Source organism: Bufo gargarizans, chromosome 9 (genome assembly GCF_014858855.1).
Source record: "Bufo gargarizans isolate SCDJY-AF-19 chromosome 9, ASM1485885v1, whole genome shotgun sequence".
Lineage (NCBI taxonomy): Eukaryota > Metazoa > Chordata > Amphibia > Anura > Bufonidae > Bufo > Bufo gargarizans.
Window position 1 is genome coordinate 188,351,611 of NC_058088.1, and position 20,883 is coordinate 188,372,493.

The window sequence follows — 20,883 nt, forward strand, 5'->3', positions numbered from 1 at the left end:
ACTTGTTCCAATTACCCATTGACCCGAATATTCTCCACTGTTTAAGACAATGAAGAGGAACACAGCAATGACAGCTGGCGCAGAAGGGGTTAATGTAGCAGCGGGTCTGTGGGTGGGTTTGTTATTTGGGAGAGAGACCCCCCTCCTCTCCATTGGTGGAGACTGTGTCATTGCAGAGGAGAGGGAATCAGCCGCAGCTCTCATTTCAGCACCAAGGACAGCAGCCGTCGGCAGCCCCCTCCATAGGATGAAGGCTCTGGAGGCAGAAGGACAGAGGTCTTCTCCAACAACCCTGGTGTGACCATCCCTCATAGCACCCCAGCATTTTGTCCCTGCCATCGTCACCCCTAATATCATCTTCACACCCCATCAAACTCCTCACAACGTCACCTGTCCATGCCAACCATCTGTAGACCTCACCACTGACATCTCACATCACCTCCTTGGAGACACCTGAGATCTGGATGAGGAGTAACCAAGACTAATCATCAGTAAGGAAGATCTCCACATAGCAAGAACATTTATGCATGGTCTCCTCTCCTGTGGATGATCAGGACCTCGGCTCATCATTTCCTACCATTCCTCCACCCACAGCCCACCCCTCCATCTTGCAGAAAACCAAGGTTTCTCCCAGACTGTGGCATCTCAGCTTCACCCTGTTTGGAGCTGGGGAGCCCCCCAAATTCAGGACGTTGGCTCAACCGGGGTGTGCAAAATCCATGGACAGAATGCGCCTCTTCCTTTTGGCCGTTCTATTCTTGTTCTCGTTTGCCAGAGCCGGATGTGACCCCAAAATTGTGAATATTGGGGCGGTTCTGAGCACCAAAAAACATGAACAGATATTTAGAGAGGCAGTGAACCAGGCCAACAAGAGACATGGCACTTGGAAGATCCAGCTCAACGCCACCTCAGTCACCCACAGACCCAACGCCATCCAGATGGCACTGTCTGTATGTGAGGATCTCATCTCCAGCCAGGTAAGGGTGGGCAGGGAATGGGCATTGGGTGGAAGTCCAGACAATAGTGGTTATGGGCATCACGTAGGCAACCAAATCATTGGAGGCTAATGACTATGTATATATCAGGTCTATGGACTATCCTCAGTATACACCACATTAGATATATGTGTATGAGGACTATGGACTATCCTCAGTATACACCACATTAGATATATGTGTATGAAGACTATGGACTATCCTCAGTATACACCCCATTAGATATATGTGTATGAGGACTATGGACTATCCTCAGTATACAACACATTAGATATATGTGTATGAGGACTATGGACTATCCTGAATATACAACACATTAGATATATGTGTATGAGGACTATGGACTATCCTCAGTATATACCACATTAGATATATGTGTATGAGGACTATGGACTATCCTGAATATATAACACATTAGATATATGTGTATGAGGACTATGGACTATCCTCAGTATACAACACATTAGATATATGTGTATGAGGACTATGGACTATCCTCAGTATACATCACATTAGATATATGTGTATGAGGACTATGGACTATCCTCAGTATACACCACATTAGATATATGTGTATGAAGACTATGGACTATCCTCAGTATACACCACATTAGATATATGTGTATGAGGACTATGGACTATCCTCAGTATACAACACATTAGATATATGTGTATGAGGACTATGGACTATCCTCAGTATACATCACATTAGATATATGTGTATGAGGACTATGGACTATCCTGAATATACAACACATTAGATATATGTGTATGAGGACTATGGACTATCCTCAGTATATACCACATTAGATATATGTGTATGAGGACTATGGACTATCCTCAGTATACACCACATTAGATATATGTGTATGAGGACTATGGACTATCCTCAGTATACACCACATTAGACATATGTGTATGAGGACTATGGACTATCCTCAGTATATACCACATTAGATATATGTGTATGAGGACTATGGACTATCCTCAGTATACACCACATTAGATATATGTGTATGAGGACTATGGACTATCCTCAGTATATACCACATTAGATATATGTGTATGAGGACTATGGACTATCCTCACTATATACCACATTAGATATATGTGTATGAGGACTATGGACTATCCTCAGTATATACCACATTAGATATATGTGTATGAGGACTATGGACTATCCTCAGTATACACCACATTAGATATATGTGTATGAGGACTATGGACTATCCTCAGTATATACCACATTAGATATATGTGTATGATGACTATGGACTATCCTCAGTATACACCACATTAGATATATGTGTATGAGGACTATGGACTATCCTCAGTATTTCAGATTAGGGCCGAGTTCACACTTCAGTAAGTGAAGAAGTGAAGCACAGAGATCAGTATAATGGACAGATCTGCACCTCTTCTGTGTTTTTGACCTGCACCTGGTTTCGGCTCACGATAACTGATGGAAATAACTGATCAAATACCTGAAGTGTGAACTCAGTCTAACAGCCCCCATTGTCTGGTGTACAGCTCTTCTGTAAGCATCAGACCACCAGCCCCGCAGTGTCTGGAGGGTTAATTCCACCATATACATGGCGATACATCCCCTCCCTTCAATCCTGGAGGCGCCTGAAGCTTCTCATCCTGATTCTTGTTGGTTTTACTGAATGTTGGTTTTACTTGGTGTATTACTGGATGGCAGCCTGTGGTGGAACTACAACCCTCAGCATACCCTGCCAGCCAAAGTCATGCTGGGGAATGTAGTCTACCTGTAGGAGCACCTGTATGGAAGGCTGTATCACACTCCTCCTCCGCTCTCCTCACTGAATCCCAATGACTCTCCTTCCTCCGCATTGCAGCCGGATCCCTGCACAGCAGCGCTGAGTGTGTCTCCTGTGCTAGGGGAGCGGCAACACCCGCGGCGGTCGCGGAGAATGTCGCATCAGGTCCCTGCTCACCCCATAGGAAGCTCTGAATGCGAGGTTCATATCACTGGATGGGGAAAGGGTGCGACTTCTCCAAACATGAATGACTGGACCCCGGAGCCTGTGCAGTGTATGGCGGGGGCCCTGCGACAAGTGGATGGAGAGTGCGCCACACCACAGAAAGAGACACGGCTGTGTACATCTGTCTGTCTGTCTGTCTATCTCCTATCGATTATCTATCTGAGCAGGGTCACTTAGCAGCACAGAGTATTTCAGGAGAGGGGAGAGCTTCATTGGTAGAGTTCAGTGTCATTATATTAGGAGGAGAAAGAAGATGTGTTGGAACTGACATTCTGACAGCAGTATGAGCGGGGGTCCTCCCAGCAGCACAGAGTACTTCAGGATGCTCATGTGAGAGGCAGTGACCTGTCCTCCTGTGATGTCAGTATAAACGCAGGTCCTCCCAGCAGCACAAAGTACTTCAGGATGCTTATGTGCGGGGCAGTGACCTGTCCTCCTGTGATGTCAGTATGAGCGGGGGTCCTCCCAGCAGCACAGAGTACTTCAGGATGCTCATGTGAGGGGCAGTGACCTGTCCTCCTGTGATGTCAGTATGAGCGGGGGACCTCCCAGCAGCACAAAGTACTTCAGGATGCTTATGTGAGGGGCAGTGACCTGTCCTCCTGTGATGTCAGTATGAGCGGGGGTCCTCCCAGCAGCACAGAGTACTTCAGGATGCTCATGTGAGGGGCAGTGACCTGTCCTCCTGTGATGTCAGCATGAGCGGGGTCCTCCCAGCAGCACAGAGTACTTCAGGATGCTCATGTGAGGGGCAGTGACCTGTCCTCCTGTGATGTCAGTATGAGCGGGGTCCTTCCAGCAGCACAGAGTACTTCAGGATGCTCATGTGAGGGGCAGTGACCTGTCGTCCTGTGACAACCCCAGCACATGGTGATGAGAGGTGTCAGACTGATTGGTAGAAATGTCCTTTGATCTTATCGTCAGTAAATTTCCTGACATCTGGTAATGCTTCCTAATGAAATCCACTCAATTGTCTTCCCGGCTCCCCAGGCGTCCATTACCGTCTCCTCAGAAGGGAATTCCTTCTATTGAGTGTGCGGTGAATGAAATGCTATAATGTGGTGTCAATGTCTGATACTGCCGAGATGAATGCCACCCATGGGGCGCGCCAGGGTGCGCGGGGCAAAGGGCACATGCAGTGACGATCCGTGCCTCCTGTCTGTGGCTGGTTTAGGATCAGACTTACATTAAAGGGGTTTTCCAAGATATTTATTCTGATGACCTCCCCTCAGGATAGGTCATCAGTATCTGATCAGTGGGGGGCCGACAGCCGGGACCCCCGCCGCTGTTTGAGAAGGCATTTGCGCTCCCGTGAGTGCCACGGCCTTCTCCCTGCTTTTTCTAGGCCAGTGGCGTCACACTTATCGGTCACGTGGCCTAGGAGAAGCTCAGCCCCATAGAAGTGAATGAGACTGAGCTGCAATACCAAGCACGGCCACTATACAATGTACAGCGCTGTGCTTGGTGAGCAGAGAGAAGGCCGCGGTGCCCACAGGAATGCTGGAGTCCCGGGTGTTGGACCACCACCAATCAGATATTAAAGACTTATCCTGAGGGCAGGGGCAGTGATAGGAGGGCACACCCTTTCTTCTCTTAGGGCACACCCTGATGTTGGGCTCCTGCCTGATGGTAGTTGAGGTTGGACCTTGGTGTGGTGTAAAAGTCAGGAGATGTTGGGTGCAGTGGCCGGCGAATGGTGCTGAAGTCAGAACCCAGGCCAGATGTAGGAAATAAACGTCTCTTTTTACTAGAGTGCAGAATAGGAGTTGTAGTACATCCAACAGTGTCAAAACACAGTTTCTAACAATTCCTAGTGCAAATCCTCCCAGATAGCGATCTATGGATATAAGCCAGGATGGGGGTTGTAGTACTCCTTCCTTTTATTTCTCCAAAGTCTTTCTCTGCAGAATCTATGCAGACAGTAAGGTTCTTGCAAACTTGACTATAATTCCCAGCTGAGGGCTACAGGACTGAGATATGGTGGACCAGACTGTGACTTAGCAATGTCCCTCTCGCTGCAGTAAAGTCTCCGTCGGCCTTAAAGAGGTTTTCCAGGTATTTAATATTTATGGCCTATACTCAATCAGATCGGTGGGGGTCCTGGAGAACTGTAGAGATGGTTTTCTGGATGCACGCCAAGCAGTGAGCTCCTCTCACTTCCTCAGCAAACACTGGCGTGAACTAGGAGTGGACCTAAGTCCATCATCTAGCTTCCTACAAGGGCAGAGTCGAGATTGTTAACCCCGACTGATCCATACAAAGCTATGCAGGTGCAATACGATACATCAGAACATCATACAACACAAAATAAATTTACCAGTACCCTCTTCTGGGATTGCAGTGTTTCCAGCTGCAGGATCGGCTGATAGGTTATCAGTATCTGATCAGTGGCGGTCTGACACCCGGGACCCCCACTGATCAGCTGTCTGAGAAGGGACCGGCGCTCTTGTGAGTGCCACGGCCTTCTCACAGCTCACCAAGCACAGCGCCGTACATTGTATAGTGGTCATGCTTGGTATTGCGCCCAGCCCCATTCAGGGCTGCCATCAGAAATTTTGGGGCCCCTTACACAGCTCAAGGCCTGGGCCCCCCCTCCTACCCCGCCCCTTTAGAATCCATCCTGACTCCACCTCCCCTCCACCCCCAAGGACCTACCCCCAATTTCATAATTTTTTTACAACTACAAAGACAGTAAAAAGTGATAATCAGTGATTTCAGTAAGGAATTCGTTTTTGACCAAATAATATGAAGCCTGCTACCACGGCAAGGTAGACTCTTTTAAGCAGGACCCTCCACTAACACTAACTACACTATCTGTTCTAATCTGCCCTAGCAATCTTCCCCTGGCACATTTAAAAAAAAAAAAAAAAAGCACAAGGTTTACTGTTACAGTGTTATGGGGGGATCTGTGGATGACGTACTGTTATGGGGGGAATCTGTGGAGGACTTACTCTTATGGGGGGAATATGTGGATGACACACTTATGGGGGAATCTGTGGATGACACTTTTATGGGGGATCTGTGGATGACACACTGTTATGGGGGGATCTGTGGATGACACAATGTTATGGGGGATCTGTGGATGACACACTGTTATGGGGGGATCTGTGGATGACACACTGTTTATGGGGGAATCTGTGGATGACACAATGTTATGGGGGATCTGTGGATGACATTGTTATGGGGGATCTGTGGATGACACACTGTTATGAGGAATCTCTGGATGACACACTGTTATGGGGGATCTGTGGATGACACTGTTATGGGGGATCTGTGGATGACACACTGTTATGGGGGATCTGTGGATGACACACTGTTATGGGGGATCTGTGGGTGACACACTGTTATGGGGGGTCTGTGGGTGACGCACTGTTATGGGGGGGGGGGGTCTGTGGGTGACGCACTGTTATGAGGGATCTGTGGATGACACTCAACCACTCTCAAACCCAACTGGTCAAACTTGTTAAATGGATCCCAAACACAATATGCACAATAACACCCCCCACCCCCTCCAACACTTAATTAACCCCTTCATGGCCTAAACATTTTTTTCAAAGCTGAACACAAAGCTAAATAGGGCTGGGTGGGCTGGCAAGGGAGGGGTTAAAAACAATAATGGAGGATCATGGCCCTGTTGGATAATCCAGAAAACAGCTTTGCATTTTACCCCTGAGCAAAGACCACACAACAAGTTGGACATGCAGTACTTTTAGTCCGGCGGCCTTTCGCCATGCACTGCCGTGCTGGGCCGGAGCTCCACCCCCGTCCCCATTATAGTCAATGGGGACGGAGCGGTGGTCCGGCGAAATAACGGAAGGACGGATCTGACAGGGTGAACAGCCTGTCGGATCCGTCCTGCCGCTAGTGTGAAAGTAGCCTTACAATCTCATGGCTTCTGAGCAAACAGATCGCATGGTCTTCACAGTCATCTGTCACTTCTCTTATCTCTCTGCTCCTGTCCCTTAATCGTATCACTGCTGCAACAAAAGCATCAGCCTCAGTGTAAACTGTTCTAGGTGACTCACGGCTCTTTTAACTCAAAGAATCGAATGAGTCTCTAAGGGCTCTTTCACATCTGCGTTCTTGTCTTCCGGCATAGAGTTCCGTCGTCGGGGCTCTATGCCGGAAGAATACTGATCAGGATTATCCTAATGCATTCTGAATGGACAGTCCGTCCTTCAGGATGCATCAGGATGTCTTCAGTTCCGGAACGGAACGTTTTTTGGCCGCAGCAAATAGCGCAGCATGCTGCGCTTTTTGCTCCGGCCAAAAATCCGGAACACTTGCCGCAAGGCCGGATTCGGAATGAATGCCCATTGAAAGGCATTTATCCGGATCCGGCCTTAAGCTAAACGTCGTTTCGGCGCATTGCCGGATGCGACGTTTAGCTTTTTCTGAATGGTTACCATGGCTGCCGGGACGCTAAAGTCCTGGCAGCCATGGTAAAGTGTAGCGGTGAGCGGGGGAGCAGTATACTTACCGTCCGTGCGGCTCCCGGGGCGCTCCAGAGTGACGTCAGGGCGCCCCAAGCGCATGGATGACGTGATCGCATGGATCACATGATCCATGTGCATGGGGCGCTCTGACGTCATTCTGGAGCGCCCCGGGAGCCGCGCGGACTGTAAGTATACCGCTCCCCACTACTACTATGGCAACCAGGACTTTAATAGCGTCCTGGGTGCCATAGTAACACTGAAAGCATTTTGAAGACGGATCCGTCTTCAAATGCTTTCAGTACACTTGCGTTTTTCCGGATCCGGCGTGTAATTCCGGCAAGTGGAGTACACGCCGGATCCGGACAACGCAAGTGTGAAAGAGGCCTAAGTCGGATCTTTAGATTCCTTTAACCTGTGACTCATTCGATTCTTTCTCAGACTCCCTTCACTTGTGTCAGTGACTCAGACTCAGAGCTGCTAGTGCTTGCCTTGCCTCAGCTCTGATTGGTTGGTGGGCGGGGAGGGGAGGGGCTGGCAGAAGCAGCTTCCACTCTAGGATCAGATTACACTCCTCCCGAGTCCCTCCCTGCTGCCAGCGGCTCTGCTATTATGTGCTGTGTGACTCACTGACTCAGACTGAGCGGCTTCACACGGATCGGCTCAGTCAGAGTAATCGACTCCTCCGGTTCAGTGAACTGAATCGATTGAAATGAATGATTCGTTCATGAACTGGACATCACTAGCAAGGAATGATCAATTGCCCCCCTCTAGCGATGCAATAAAGTTCAACTCAAATCACTGACAAATGAGAGGGGGTAAAAAAAATAAAAAATAAAAAATAAAAATTTTTTTTTTTTTTTTTTTTTTTTTTTACATTGGAACTGGCCGGGCCCCCCCAGGGTCTGGGCCCCTTACTGGAGTATCGGCTGTACCCCCCTGATGGCGGCCCTGGCCCCATTCACCTTCTATGGGGCCATGTGACAGATGAACATGACGTCACTCAGCCTAGAAAAAGCTGCAGAAGGCTGCGGCACTCACAGGAGCGCTGCTACCTTCTCAAACAGCTGATCGGTGTGGGTCCCGGGTGTCGGACCCCCGCTGATCAGATACTGGGGCCTATCCTGAGGATAGGTCATTAGCATTGAAGTCTCAGAAAACCGCTTAGTGTATTGGAACGACTCAGTTATTCGAGATCCTGCCCATATCCCAATAATTAACAGCTTTATGTGGCAGGACAGTCATAAAACATGAAACGATGAACATGAGAACTTTTTAAAAATTCATCTATTAATAAATTCATATCTGGGATGCAGATATTTAGGAAAGTATTCCATCGGGAGGGCAATTAGTGGCCTCAGTTTATTCGGGCAAGCATAACCTGAGGTTTTTTCCATGGGACCTGAAAATTGTAAAAAAAATGTATGAACGATATGACTGGTAAAATCCAGGGGTGGCAGTGGTGTCCCCTGAGAGCGGGCTGGTGTCTTATATTGTGACCAAGAACATCTGTGGGGTCCATGTCAGACAATAAAATTAGTGAACAGTGGCGTACCTCCGCTGCTGCTATGGGGCCCATGGTGGAAGGGGGCCCGACCCTGCAGGAATGCACTGCCCCCAATTACACTTACATAGCTAGCTGTGCCGAAGGACCTGTGATGATGTCATCAGCATGGGATCAGGGCAGCCATATAGAGTTAGTAGTTTTACAGCTGAAGGACCTGTGATTATGTCATCATGTGACCAGGGCAGTAGTACAGAGTCAATTGTTTTACAGCTGAAGGACCTGCAGTGATGTCATTAGCCTGCAGTCAGGGCAGCCGTACAGAGTCAGTAGTTTTACAGCTGAAGGACCTGTAATGATGCCATCATTATGTGATCAGGGCAAGGAGATGGAGCTCAGTGGTGGAGAGGAAAATGTAGTGAAACTAGGTGGGGAGGAACTATTGTGTGTGCCTGGAGGAGAGGTGAGTGGTGTCCTGGGATTGGCCATAACATCCTAATACTGGGAGTTGTAGTTTTGTCCTACTGTATCCCTCTCCACATAATGTTTACTGATGCCCTTTAATAACAGTCTGTGCATGCTGGAAGTTGTAGTTCTCTCCTCTTATGATATCCACTGATTCTGTATAATAACAGTCTGTTCATGCTGGGAGTTGTAGTTCTCTCCTCTTATAACCTCTCCCTGAAATGTCAACTTGTGTTTCATAATAACATCCTGGACATGCTGGGAGTTGTAGTCCACTCCTCTTTTACTCTTTTTAATTTTCACCACTTAATCATACTACTGAAAAAAACAAAATAAGAATATATAAATAAGATTACAAAATACGAGAGTATTGCGGTCTGCAGGGATACATTTATAATAAAACAATTTACTTACAAAAGAAGCTATTCAGTCGTCTGCTGTGCCGTCCTCGGCTTGCTTCCGCTGATTCTTTCCCCTACTTTTTGTCTCTCCTCAGTGCGCAGGCGCACTGTTATGGGGGATCTGTGGAAGACACACTGTTATGGGGGATCTGTGGAAGACACACTGTTATGGGGGCATCTGTGGATTACACAGTGTTATGGGGCATCTGTGGATGACACTGTTATTATGCCTCTCATTAGCCCCCATTATGCCTCTCATTAGCCCCCATTATGCCTCTCATTAGCCCATATCTAGCACCCATGCCTCTCATTAGACCCCATATCAGCCCTTATGCTTCATTAGCCCCATTATAAGCCCTTATGCCACTTATTAGCCCCCATATGCCTCATTAGCCCCCATTATAAGCTCTTATGCCTCTTATTAGCCCCATTATGCTGCCTCTTATTAGCCCCATTGTCAGCCCATATGCCTCTTTAGCCTCCATTTTGCCTCTAATAGTCTAATTAGCCCCATTATGCCTCTCATTAGCCACCATTATGCCCCCAGCAGCCTCATTTTTATAAAATAAAAAAACACTTACCTCTCCTGCTCCTGGGCGCCACCCGCAATTTTCTTCCTCCTCCGTCGGCTGTGCTCTGAACTGGCACGCACAGCGTGAGGTCACAGAGTGCCCTCACGCTGTGCGCAGCTCTGCACAGACGACAGCCGAGGACCAGGAAGCAGTAAGTACAGAGCGTTCACCGCTTCGTGGTCCTTCGGTACTAATGAGCGCTTCCATAATAGAAGCGCTCATTAGTATTCGCCGGCCATTGGGGCTCAAGAGGCAGCACAGCTGCCTTGGGTAATCAGCGGGAGGGGGGGGCACCCTGGGGGGGCAAGGAATAACCTGGGGGGGGCAATTGCCCCCCTGTAGCAACGCCACTGCCGGCAGAGAACAACCTGCTGGAGCCCTCTGGATCCAGCTTTACTAGAGGTTATCGGCGTGCTCGCTGGACCCATTGTACCCAGAGAGCTTGCTGAAACCAGGCTAGGACTGTCCCACCGGGGATGTGGGGGATTCCTAGGTAGGCCCCCAGTCTCCTGCACCCGGAGGTAGGATGGAGGAGTAATTATTTCTCTTGTTTGCCAGGAGAGATAATTATTGTAACCACTATATGGCAGTATCGCACTGGTGTACAGGAGGCCCCGCTGTATCTTCTAAACTTCTGGGGCTGCTGGCTGTGAAGGAGGAGAGAACATGTCTGGCCATCCTCCTGCCCTCCCTGCTGTCAGAAAACTGGCTGCTGGAGAGAAGGACTCCTCTGCGGGGCTGGGCTGATGTCTCAGGTGTGTGACAGTAGTGAGCTGTAGGAGGCTGTAAGGGGGAAACAGGGGATTTGTGTATAACAGACACAGATCTATGAATGTTTGCTGCTCTCTGCAGAGTTCAGAGTGGCATTGGGGGACTCTGTTCTAGGTCTCCCCAATGCCTCTGCTTTAGGTGCACCCCTATTAGTGCCACAGCTTCAGATGCCCCCCTAATACCCCTGCTCCAGGATCCCCACTATTACCCTGCCTCAGGCGACCCTAATGCCTCCGCTTAAGTTGCACCCCCATAAATGCCCCAGCTCCAGATGCCCCCACTCTAAATGCACCCCTAATATTGCCTCTTCTCCAGTTGACCCCCTAATACCTCTGCTCCATGATCACCACTATTACCCTGCCTCAGGCGACCCTAATGCCTGTGCTTTAAGTGCACCCTCATAAGTGCCCCAACTCCAGATGTCCCCCAATGCCTCCCTCTAAATGCACCCCCAATATTGCCTCTTCTCCAGTTACCTCTGCTCCAGGATCCCCACTATTACCCTGCCTCAGGTGACCCTAATGCCTCTGTTTCAGTTGTGATCCTCCGTTTCTGCCCTTTGCTCACGTTGCTCCGCTAGCGCCTTTGCTTGGGCTTTGTTAAAGGTTGTGACCTGCAAAGGGGGTTGGACTTATGCCCAAAAGGTTCTTTACAGTGAGTCACATTCTCCAGTATTGACACGTACGGTTTACATGGCGGCAGCGATGATATTCCGTATTTACAGGCATCACTGCTGCCATGTAAAGAGATATTGGTGGTGGAGGATTTAAAGGGGTTGTGCAGGGTTTTCAAGTTATCCTCTCCACACCATAGGGCATAACTATATGATTAGTGGGATCCGATTCTGCGACCCCCCACTGATCCCAGGAACGGGTCCTGTTCCCCCTTTCTGATGGTGTGACAGGCCACACATACGCCCTGCTTCTCCATTCATTCTCTTTGGGACCACTGGAATTAGCCAGCGCTGTACTCCGCCATCTCCGGCGACCCCATAGAGAATGGATGGAGAGGCAGGGGATATGCTCCACCTGTCACTCAGTCAAGAAGGGGGATCAGTGGGGGCTCCAGCGTTCAGACCCCCACGGATCACTTAGTTATCCCCCTGATCCTGTGGATAGAGGAGAACTAGAGAAGTGGACACTGGCCCTTTAACAGGCAAGCATTTCTATTTTAGTTTGACACATATTTTGGGCCCGATTTTTTATTTTAATTCAATTTTTTTTACACCCAAAGAAAACCTTTAAGGATAGAAAATGTGAAAAGGTCCAACAGCTATGACACGACAGGTGATAAGTGTCTGATTGATGGGGGTCTGACCGCTGGGACCCCCATGATCAAGGGAATGTGGTCTTAAAACCCTTGTGTACACAGATTGGCGATAATGTAATTGAATCAAACTAGAATGTTTAATACTGATTAGATACTCATCTAGAAAATTCCTGCTATATATCAAAGAAGTCACAGAAAGCTAGGAATTCAAACTTAACTTTAATTCACCACATTCATATAAAATCACTTCATATACCTCTAAAGAGTAACAAACATCGATCATGATGGACCAAAAGAACACAGACATATATAAATGTATGCAGAAGGGAGGGCAGGTAATGTGTGCTAGGGCGGAAAAAACCCTAATATATCCCTAACTAATGCCTCAACCCACAGGAACACCCTGATGGTGGGTGGCCTGTGGTCCCGTGCCTGCCCTATCTCGCCCTCGCAATGCCCTAAATATTCCCAATGCGTTTTCCCAGTAGCTGGTTCATCAGGGGAAAAAATGGGGCAAAAAGTGAAAAGTACTAAACAAATTGGTCCAGAAAAAAACTACACAGTAAAAAACTGATAATCAAACCATAAAAAGCTAACGATACAGACATCATCATCAGGGGGGTCATGTTTTAGGTTTTGAATAACCCCTTTAACATACGACGCTATAAGCGGGTTGGGCGTGAATGCTCAATAGGGGATGTGGTGACCCAATGGAGGTATGTGGAGTTAACACACCCCTATAATCCAATTAGAGCGCCACCCCAGTGGTCACGCCCGAAAAAGGAGTGGCTAACCCTATAAATAATCCCGACGTGCTGGCGGCCGTTCACAGTCACACTAGCGCCAGAGAAACTTCTACCACATATAAAAATGTTTGGTGGTGAGTAGGTCAGGCAGGGCGTCAGCTAGCGGCATAGCAGTGATCATGCAGCCGGAAACATTGTATCCACATGTGCAGTAACCCAGAAGAGGGTACTTGCAAATTGCTTCGTGTTGTATGATGTTCTGATGTATGGTATTGCACCTGCATAGTTTTGTATGGGTCAGTCAGGGTTAACACTCCTGACGCTTCTCTTGCAGGAAGCTGAGGAAGTGAGAGCAGCTACATGTGCTCATTCCTTGAAGAAAACCATCTCTATTTACAGTTCTCCAGGGAGAGAGGGAAAGAATTAAAAGGTCCCAAATCTGCATTGGAGTCAGTCAGTAAGGTGTTTGCTGTTTAAGGCTGAAGGTGACCTTACTGCAGTGCAGGGACATTGCTAATACACCCTTCCACACTTTGATGCGGTCCTGGCCCGCCATATCTTAATCCTGTACCCCCTCAGCTGTGAATTATAGACAATATTGCAAGAACCTTATAGCTTTAGATCCTGCAGAGAGATACTGAAAATATAGGGATGAGGAGTACTACCACCCCCAACCTTGCTTAAAGCCATACATCACTATCTGGGAAGATTTACACTATGAATAGTTAGCAACTGTGTTTTGACACCTTGGGATGTACTACAACTCCTGTTCTTCACTTTAGTAAAGAGAGACTTGTTTATTTTGTACATCTGGCCCGGTTACTGACTCCAGCACCATTCGCCGGCCACTGCACCTACATCTCCTGCCTTGCACCTGTACAACACTCATAACTACAAAGGAAAAAGGGGGTCAGTCAGCACATCCCAAAGCGCAGGAGCACGTTGCTATGGCTGAGAACAAGACTGTTAAACAAGACATACAATGCAGCAGCTCACTGCAAACCAAATAAAGTACAAAATTGCGTCACAGTTGCAAATGCTACACTAATAAGTTAGAGATGCTTGGCAAATCATTTTGTACAAAAGTATTTGAGCCCGTCTGCCGCACGTCAAGGCGATCTCTAGTTAGACGGGTTCCTAACACTAAATTCTATCTGTTATGTGCCATAACGGCTATCATATAATTCAGCAAGTGTAGGTTCCACATGCATGTTGGGCCCGCTTGAATTTCTTTCATTTTTTGGTGCCAAAATGGCCTCCATTATATCCTGGGAAAGCAGGTGCCAACATGCATGCTGGGCCCACTCCACACCACTCCCGGCGCCAAATGGCCACCAAGGACTGCAATGAGAGTCCACACACTATCTCTCTCCTGGTGCCAGATGGCTTCAGTGAGTGAGGGGGAGCAGGCCAAGCTATATACTCACACTAGTTAAAATAAAAAAACACTCATAACTAGCATCAGACAGGAGCCCCAACATCAGGGTGTGTCCTGAGGGAAGAAGGGGTGTACTCTCCTATCACTGCCCTGGCACTAGGGAGCATATTGTGAGGATTGCCACTGGGAATAACTGTTGCAGCCAGAGCCACTACTACTCCTATCCTCCGCTCCTCTGCTCTGGGGCTGGCAGCACATGAAACATTTATGCAAAAATAAGGTGGAAAATCTTCGGACCCTTTTAATTTTTTTCACATTTTGTTATGTTGCTCCTTGTGCTAAAAAAATATATAAAAAATAAATAAATCAAATTTCCCCCCTCAATCTGCACTCAAATTTATTGCAAAATAAAAAACTAAAATTTGGTCTGGACACAAGTCCAGACCCTTTGCTATAACACTTGACATTTTGCTGTGGGGCCTCCCATTTCTCTGGATCATCTTTAGGATGTTTCTCCACCTTGATTGGAGTCACCTGTGGTAAATTCAGCGGATTGGACATGATTTGGAAAAACACAGCCCTGTCTATATAAGGTCTCACAGCTGACAATGCAGATCAGAGCAGAAACCAAGCCATGAGGAGGAGAGAACTGACTGTAGAGCTCAGAGACAGGATTGTATGGAGGCTCAGACCTGGAGAAGGGGGCAAAAAATGTCTATGGCACTGAAGGTTCCTAGGAGCACAGGGACCTCCATAATTCTTACATGGAAGAAGTTGGGAACAACCAGGACTCTTCCTAGAGCTGGCCGCCCACCAAACTAATTAATTGGGAGAAGGACCATGGTAAGAAAGGTGACCAAGAACCAAATGGTCATTCTGGCTGAGCTCCAAAGACCCTGTGTGTAGATGGGAGAAACTTCCAGAAGGTCGACCATCACTGCAGCACCCACCAATCTGGGCTTTATGGCAGAGCGGCCAGAAAGAAGCCTCTCCGCACTAAAAGAGACAGGAAAGCCGCCTGGTGTTTACAAAAAAGCAGCTAAAGTACCCTCAGACAGTGAGTAACAAGACTCTCTGGTCTGATGAAAACAAGATTGAAGTTTTTGGCCTCATTTCTAAGCATCATGCCTGGAGGAAACCAGGTGCCGCTCATCACCTGCCCAATACCACCCCTACAGTGAAGCATGGTGGTGGCAGCATCATGCTGGGGGGACAGGAAGACTGGTCAGGGTGAAGAGAAAGCTGAATGGAGGAAAGTACAGAACTATTCCTAATAAAAACCTGATCCAGAGCTCTGGACCTCAGACTGGGCCGAAGGTTCACCATCCAAAAAGACAGTGACCCTAAGCACACAGTCAAGACAACATGGGAGCAGCTTTAGGACAACTCTGTGAATGTCCTTGAATGGCCCAGCCAGAGCCCTGAATCCAATGGAGCATCTCTTGAGAGACCCGAAGATGGCTGTCCACCAACGACCCCATCCAACCTGACAGAACGTGAGAGGATCTGCAGAGAAGAACGGCAAAAAATCCTCACACCCATGGAAATCCTCACACCCCTTTAACCCTAAGAGGCTACTTAAGGTCTGAGACCTTGGTCAAAGTATTCTAAGTGCTGAAATCTCCTTGGGTTCCCATACTTTTACAAGGTACTCCTTTCCTTTTTTCACCCTAAAATTGTAGAAAACCAAAATAATACCCTGACAGTGCATAAAATGTTGGAAAATGTGTTTCATCTTTAACTTTATGCCATTTCGAAATCAATTCATCTTCAACTTGCTTAACGGTAATTTTGACCAGGGGTCACCAAAAGAGGATCGGGAAGCGGTGAATGCAAACGCATCCTGGGCTCACCGCTTCCTGGTCTTCTACGGCCACTCGCTGTGCTGTGTCCTGTGCACAGCATAAGGACGTTGGCGCACTATGGGACCTCACGCAGTACAGCCTCGGGGCACAGCGCAGCAGGAACACCAGGAAGATAGCTGGATGTTAGCAGTGGCATCTGGAGCAGGAGAAGCAAGCTAGATTATTTTGTTTTTCTCTGATCTGAGGTCTGATTAATATGGTGGTCTTATAAATATGGAGGTCTGATCTGAGGTCTGCTTAACAATGGGGGCCTATTGACATTGAGGTCTGATCTGAGGTCTGATTGGGGGACTTATTTACATGGAGGCCTGATCTGAGGTCTGCTTCACATGGGGGCTTACTAACATGGAGGTCTGATCTGAGGTCTGATTGGGGGACTTATTTACATGGAGGCCTGATCTGAGGTCTGCTTCACATGGGGGCTTACTAACATGGAGGTCTGATATGAGGTCTGATTGCGGGTTCTTCTAAAAATTGGGAATCTGATATGAGGTCTGATTGGGGGTCTTAATAGGGGCCTTATTAACACTGGGGGTCTAATCTGAGGTCTGATTGGGGGTCTTAATAGGGGCCTTATTAACACTGGGGGTCTAATCTGAGGTCTGATTGGGGGGTCTTATTAAACATTGGGGGTCTGAGCTGAGCAGTGATGAAAAATATTTTTTCTTATTTTCTTCATCTAAAAACCCAGGTGAGTCTTATGGGCAGGTGCGTCTTATAGGGTGAAAAATACGGTATACACACACACACATGGTTTAAAAAGCATATAAAACCATATGGCCAGTGCAGTGGGTGCTCTAGTACAACATTTATTCCGGAGAATGTCACCTTTGTAAGTGAATCTCCAGGAACATCGCTCAGTCAATATAGATGAATGTCATCGGATACTGCACTCATGTTCAGGACAAGAGCGCCACTGCCCGCAGACATCACCCTCGACGCGTCTCGTCTACTATTTTAGTAGTTTCATCGTGAGGCGAAAAAGGCCCAATAAGTAATGAATATGATGTAGAGGAAGGAGATAATCTACATCTCTGTCCAACCAAATACCCAAATGCGGCATATCTGGGGGGGGTACTATATCATGCCATCACAGTCCTACGATCTCCACTATATTACTGCACATAATGAACAAGCAGCTGCACCATATTATAGCATTCGTCATTACAGCCGTGTCCCATTAGGACAGAGTATACCAAGCCCACTGACACAGTTCTACTCCCCATTGACACGCTGCACTATTCTTGCCTCAAATTTTGGCAGATTTTGTGGGGAGTCTCTAATGCAAATGTGAACATAGCCTTATAGATCTCCCCATAATCACACTGAAGCAACTGCACTGTATACTGCACTGTGCACTGTATTATATTATATACAGGACATGGGAGGAGACACTATAATGAAAATGTACTTACCTAAATTTTCATTTCCTGTAGTCCGTAGGCAGCTCAAGCACAAATGGGTTAAAGCCCCCTGGGTACAACTAGACAGACACTTTAATAAGCAGTAATGATTAGTCAAATAATCAATCACCATGAACCCAATAAAGCTGAGTAGGAGGAAGGAGCCAGTGTATTTTTATAAATTTATTGAAGGGAGGGTGAGTTGTGCTGCCTACGGACTACAGGAAATGACGATTTTGGTAAGTAAATTTTCATTTTCCTAAACATCCTACAGCAGCACAAGCATGAATGGGGCCTAACAAGCAGTGTTCAAGAGGGTGGGATAGAAGATGCCATTTCAAGGGCCCTCTGAAGTGGCAATGTCTAGCCTGTGATTCTTCATTAAGGGTGAAGATGTTGACCATGTGGCAGCATTGCCAATTTGTTCTAGTGGATTACGCCGCAGTTCAGTCCAGGAGGTAGCGGTGGAGCAGGTGATGTGCGCTCTTACATGAAAAAGCTTGTAGCACTTCATAGTAGTTCCCCTGATCCACCAAGCTAGTGGTATTACTTGCTCTCTGGCTTTTATTGAGCCCTTGATGTTGAAGAAGCAGGGTCTCAGATTTTCTGAAGGTATCGGTCTTTTGTATATATGTTAAGACTTCTCCTCTGACAGTGGTATCCTGAAGAGTCTTCCCATAGATTAAACTGATGTTTCATCAGCACAGCTAACACTGTGGACAAGACACAAGAAGGTTCAGGACAATGGATGCTGGACTGAGATTTTTTTTAAGGCCGTGACAACATAAAAACCTTGCTTTGGAACTTTGCGTTGATGGTGGTGAACTGCACCTTTCAATTATTATTGAATCTATTCCGTAAAAATGTTGTAGTCTTTCAGGCAACTAACATAGTGCCAAGAACCTCAGTGGAAATCCTAAGTTTAACAGGTTGCCCTTTCCAGCTTCAAAGAGGAAACCCTTTTTGGAAGAGAAAGTCCAGAATGCCTGGAAGACCGATCCAGTCCCTGGAAATGCCCATCAAGAATAACCCGAGGAGCAAGAACCAGGCCATGTGAGGGACAGAATGGGAGAATAGAGATGCGGACAGAAGTCATAGCCAGAGTCTTCTTGGTCAGTCTCGGCACTGATGGAGGAAATGGGAATATATAAATACACTAGCTTCTCTTCCCAACTAATTGACAGATCATCTGTCAGTAGAGCATGGTGAGAGTGATACAGAGAGCAAAGTTGTGTACCTTAGTATTTCCCTCTGTCGCGGTGACATCCAGAGTTGGTTTTCATCACTTTTTCAAAAAAATTGTAGAGTTGAGGCTCCAATCTTCTGGATGAGGCTCCTTGCAACCTGTTTGTTGATATAAACGTTTGATAAGTAGTTTGACTGAACAAGCATTTGGTGGTTGGGCAGGTATGGTCGGAGGTGAGCTGAAGCCAGTCTGACAGCCCTGAGATCTTTCAGGATGGATGACAACCCTTTCTTCTTGTGCAGCATGTTTAGAACTCACAATCTGTCTACATGAACACCACAGCTCCAGGCAGTCATCTATAATGAGGACTTTCTGGGGCGGCGGAATCTGAGCTTTATCACGTAGCAGATGCTGGGTTTTCGGCACCCACTTCAGCTCTTGGCAAGTTTATAGATACACCCAACAAACCCTTGTCTAGGCTCTTGTGACTTGTGCCCTTCGGGATTGCATCTCTCTTCTCTGATGACAACTTTATAGCTAGCCGATGAGAGTTTATAATCAAAGTTGAGTTGCACCTAGCTGTGACTCCTTGTAATTGATCTGGAAGCCTTGGAGAAGATGAAGAACAATTGGATTATTGCTTGTGTTGGGAGAAAAAGGCATCTATTGGGAATTTTCTGAACTTGAGTGTATACATTTTACTTATTGTTGAGGAGACCCAAGTGTTTGATGGAGCCCTGTGCAGAGAAGATAGGAGTGATAGCAGCAGGAATGGAGGTCGCCATACTCACTCACTCTGTCGCTCGCCTGGACTGGGCAGTGATGGCAAAGGTGAACCTTTCTTCCCTTCAAGACACACTCTAGTTCTGAGGTTCTACTGCCTGATGACAGTTGAGGTGCCCTTGGCATAGACAGTTTTGAGGCACAGTGCCAGGTCCCGGTTCATAACAGCACAAAAATTTGTAGCGTAACGGTGCAGGAAGCAGTGATGAGGCAGTTGTGCAGCACAACAGTTCTTTACTGGAGAATTAAAATTCAAACGAATCAGGACCGTCCTTAGCATGCAGTGGACTGGCAGTTGGTACATAAAATGCACTTTCCACAGATGTTACAGGTTTCACAGCTGCACAGGTAGTTGATAGACTAAAGTGTCTCTTTAAAGCAGTCTTCCTCCTTTGTCACGCTGCACTTCTCTAGCTTGTAGTTAAACATCCAGGCATGGGGGGTAATACTTTGTGCAAAGCGATGCAACCAACAGAGTGGAAAGTAAATGTCAGAAAATAATGTATAAGTTAAACAGATGCCCCAGACTGATGCCATACAGTGTAGAGTTCCATTGTAAAAAAAATAAAAAAAATATGGTTTTTACAGGACTGGGGAAAACGTGATGCAAACCCACCCTTAGTTCTGATCCTGCAAGTTTACACTTTAAGTAAGCGATGTGGGCAGTGCAGTCACACAGATGGCTAAGGCACCAGAAGAATACTCCTCAACACAAAGCAATGGATATTTGGTGGTCCTCTTAGGACAGCAGTTCTCCAATGACTTTGACTCTATACTCCCTCTTTTCATCTGGCCTGCTTCTCCAGTAGATAAAGTCCTTCTTTTGGCCTTGCCCTAGCTGGTACCTAGGTCCAGGACAGATTGAACGTCAGCTCTCACATTTTAAATCTGTCCTCACTTGTGTCTCAGACTAGACTGACCAGGCTCTAGTATGTTCTTCCTTGCCCTGGATGGTACCGAGGTCCAGGACAGGCTTAACTATAAGCTCTCACGGGGGGCGGAGCCTAGCCACTGTTTAAGATGGAGGCTTGAGAAAGAGCTCTCTCCATAGGTACCCGTGCTTCATTGCTTAGCACGTGACTCATAGCTCTAAGATGGGAAAAATC

At 47.2% G+C, this 20,883-nt stretch overlaps 1 protein-coding gene across 4 annotated transcripts in view; it reads left to right on the top strand.

Moving 5' to 3' along the window:
• Positions 1-719: 719 nt before the first annotated feature.
• LOC122946147 (glutamate receptor ionotropic, NMDA 1-like) overlaps positions 720-20,883 on the top strand; it is a 92,296-nt gene continuing 72,132 nt past the window's right edge. For all 4 annotated transcript variants that reach the window (XM_044305548.1, XM_044305550.1, XM_044305549.1 and 1 more), the window contains exon 1: positions 720-977. In XM_044305548.1, the coding sequence (XP_044161483.1) occupies positions 720-977 (258 nt within the window). The remainder of the gene's footprint in view (positions 978-20,883) is intronic.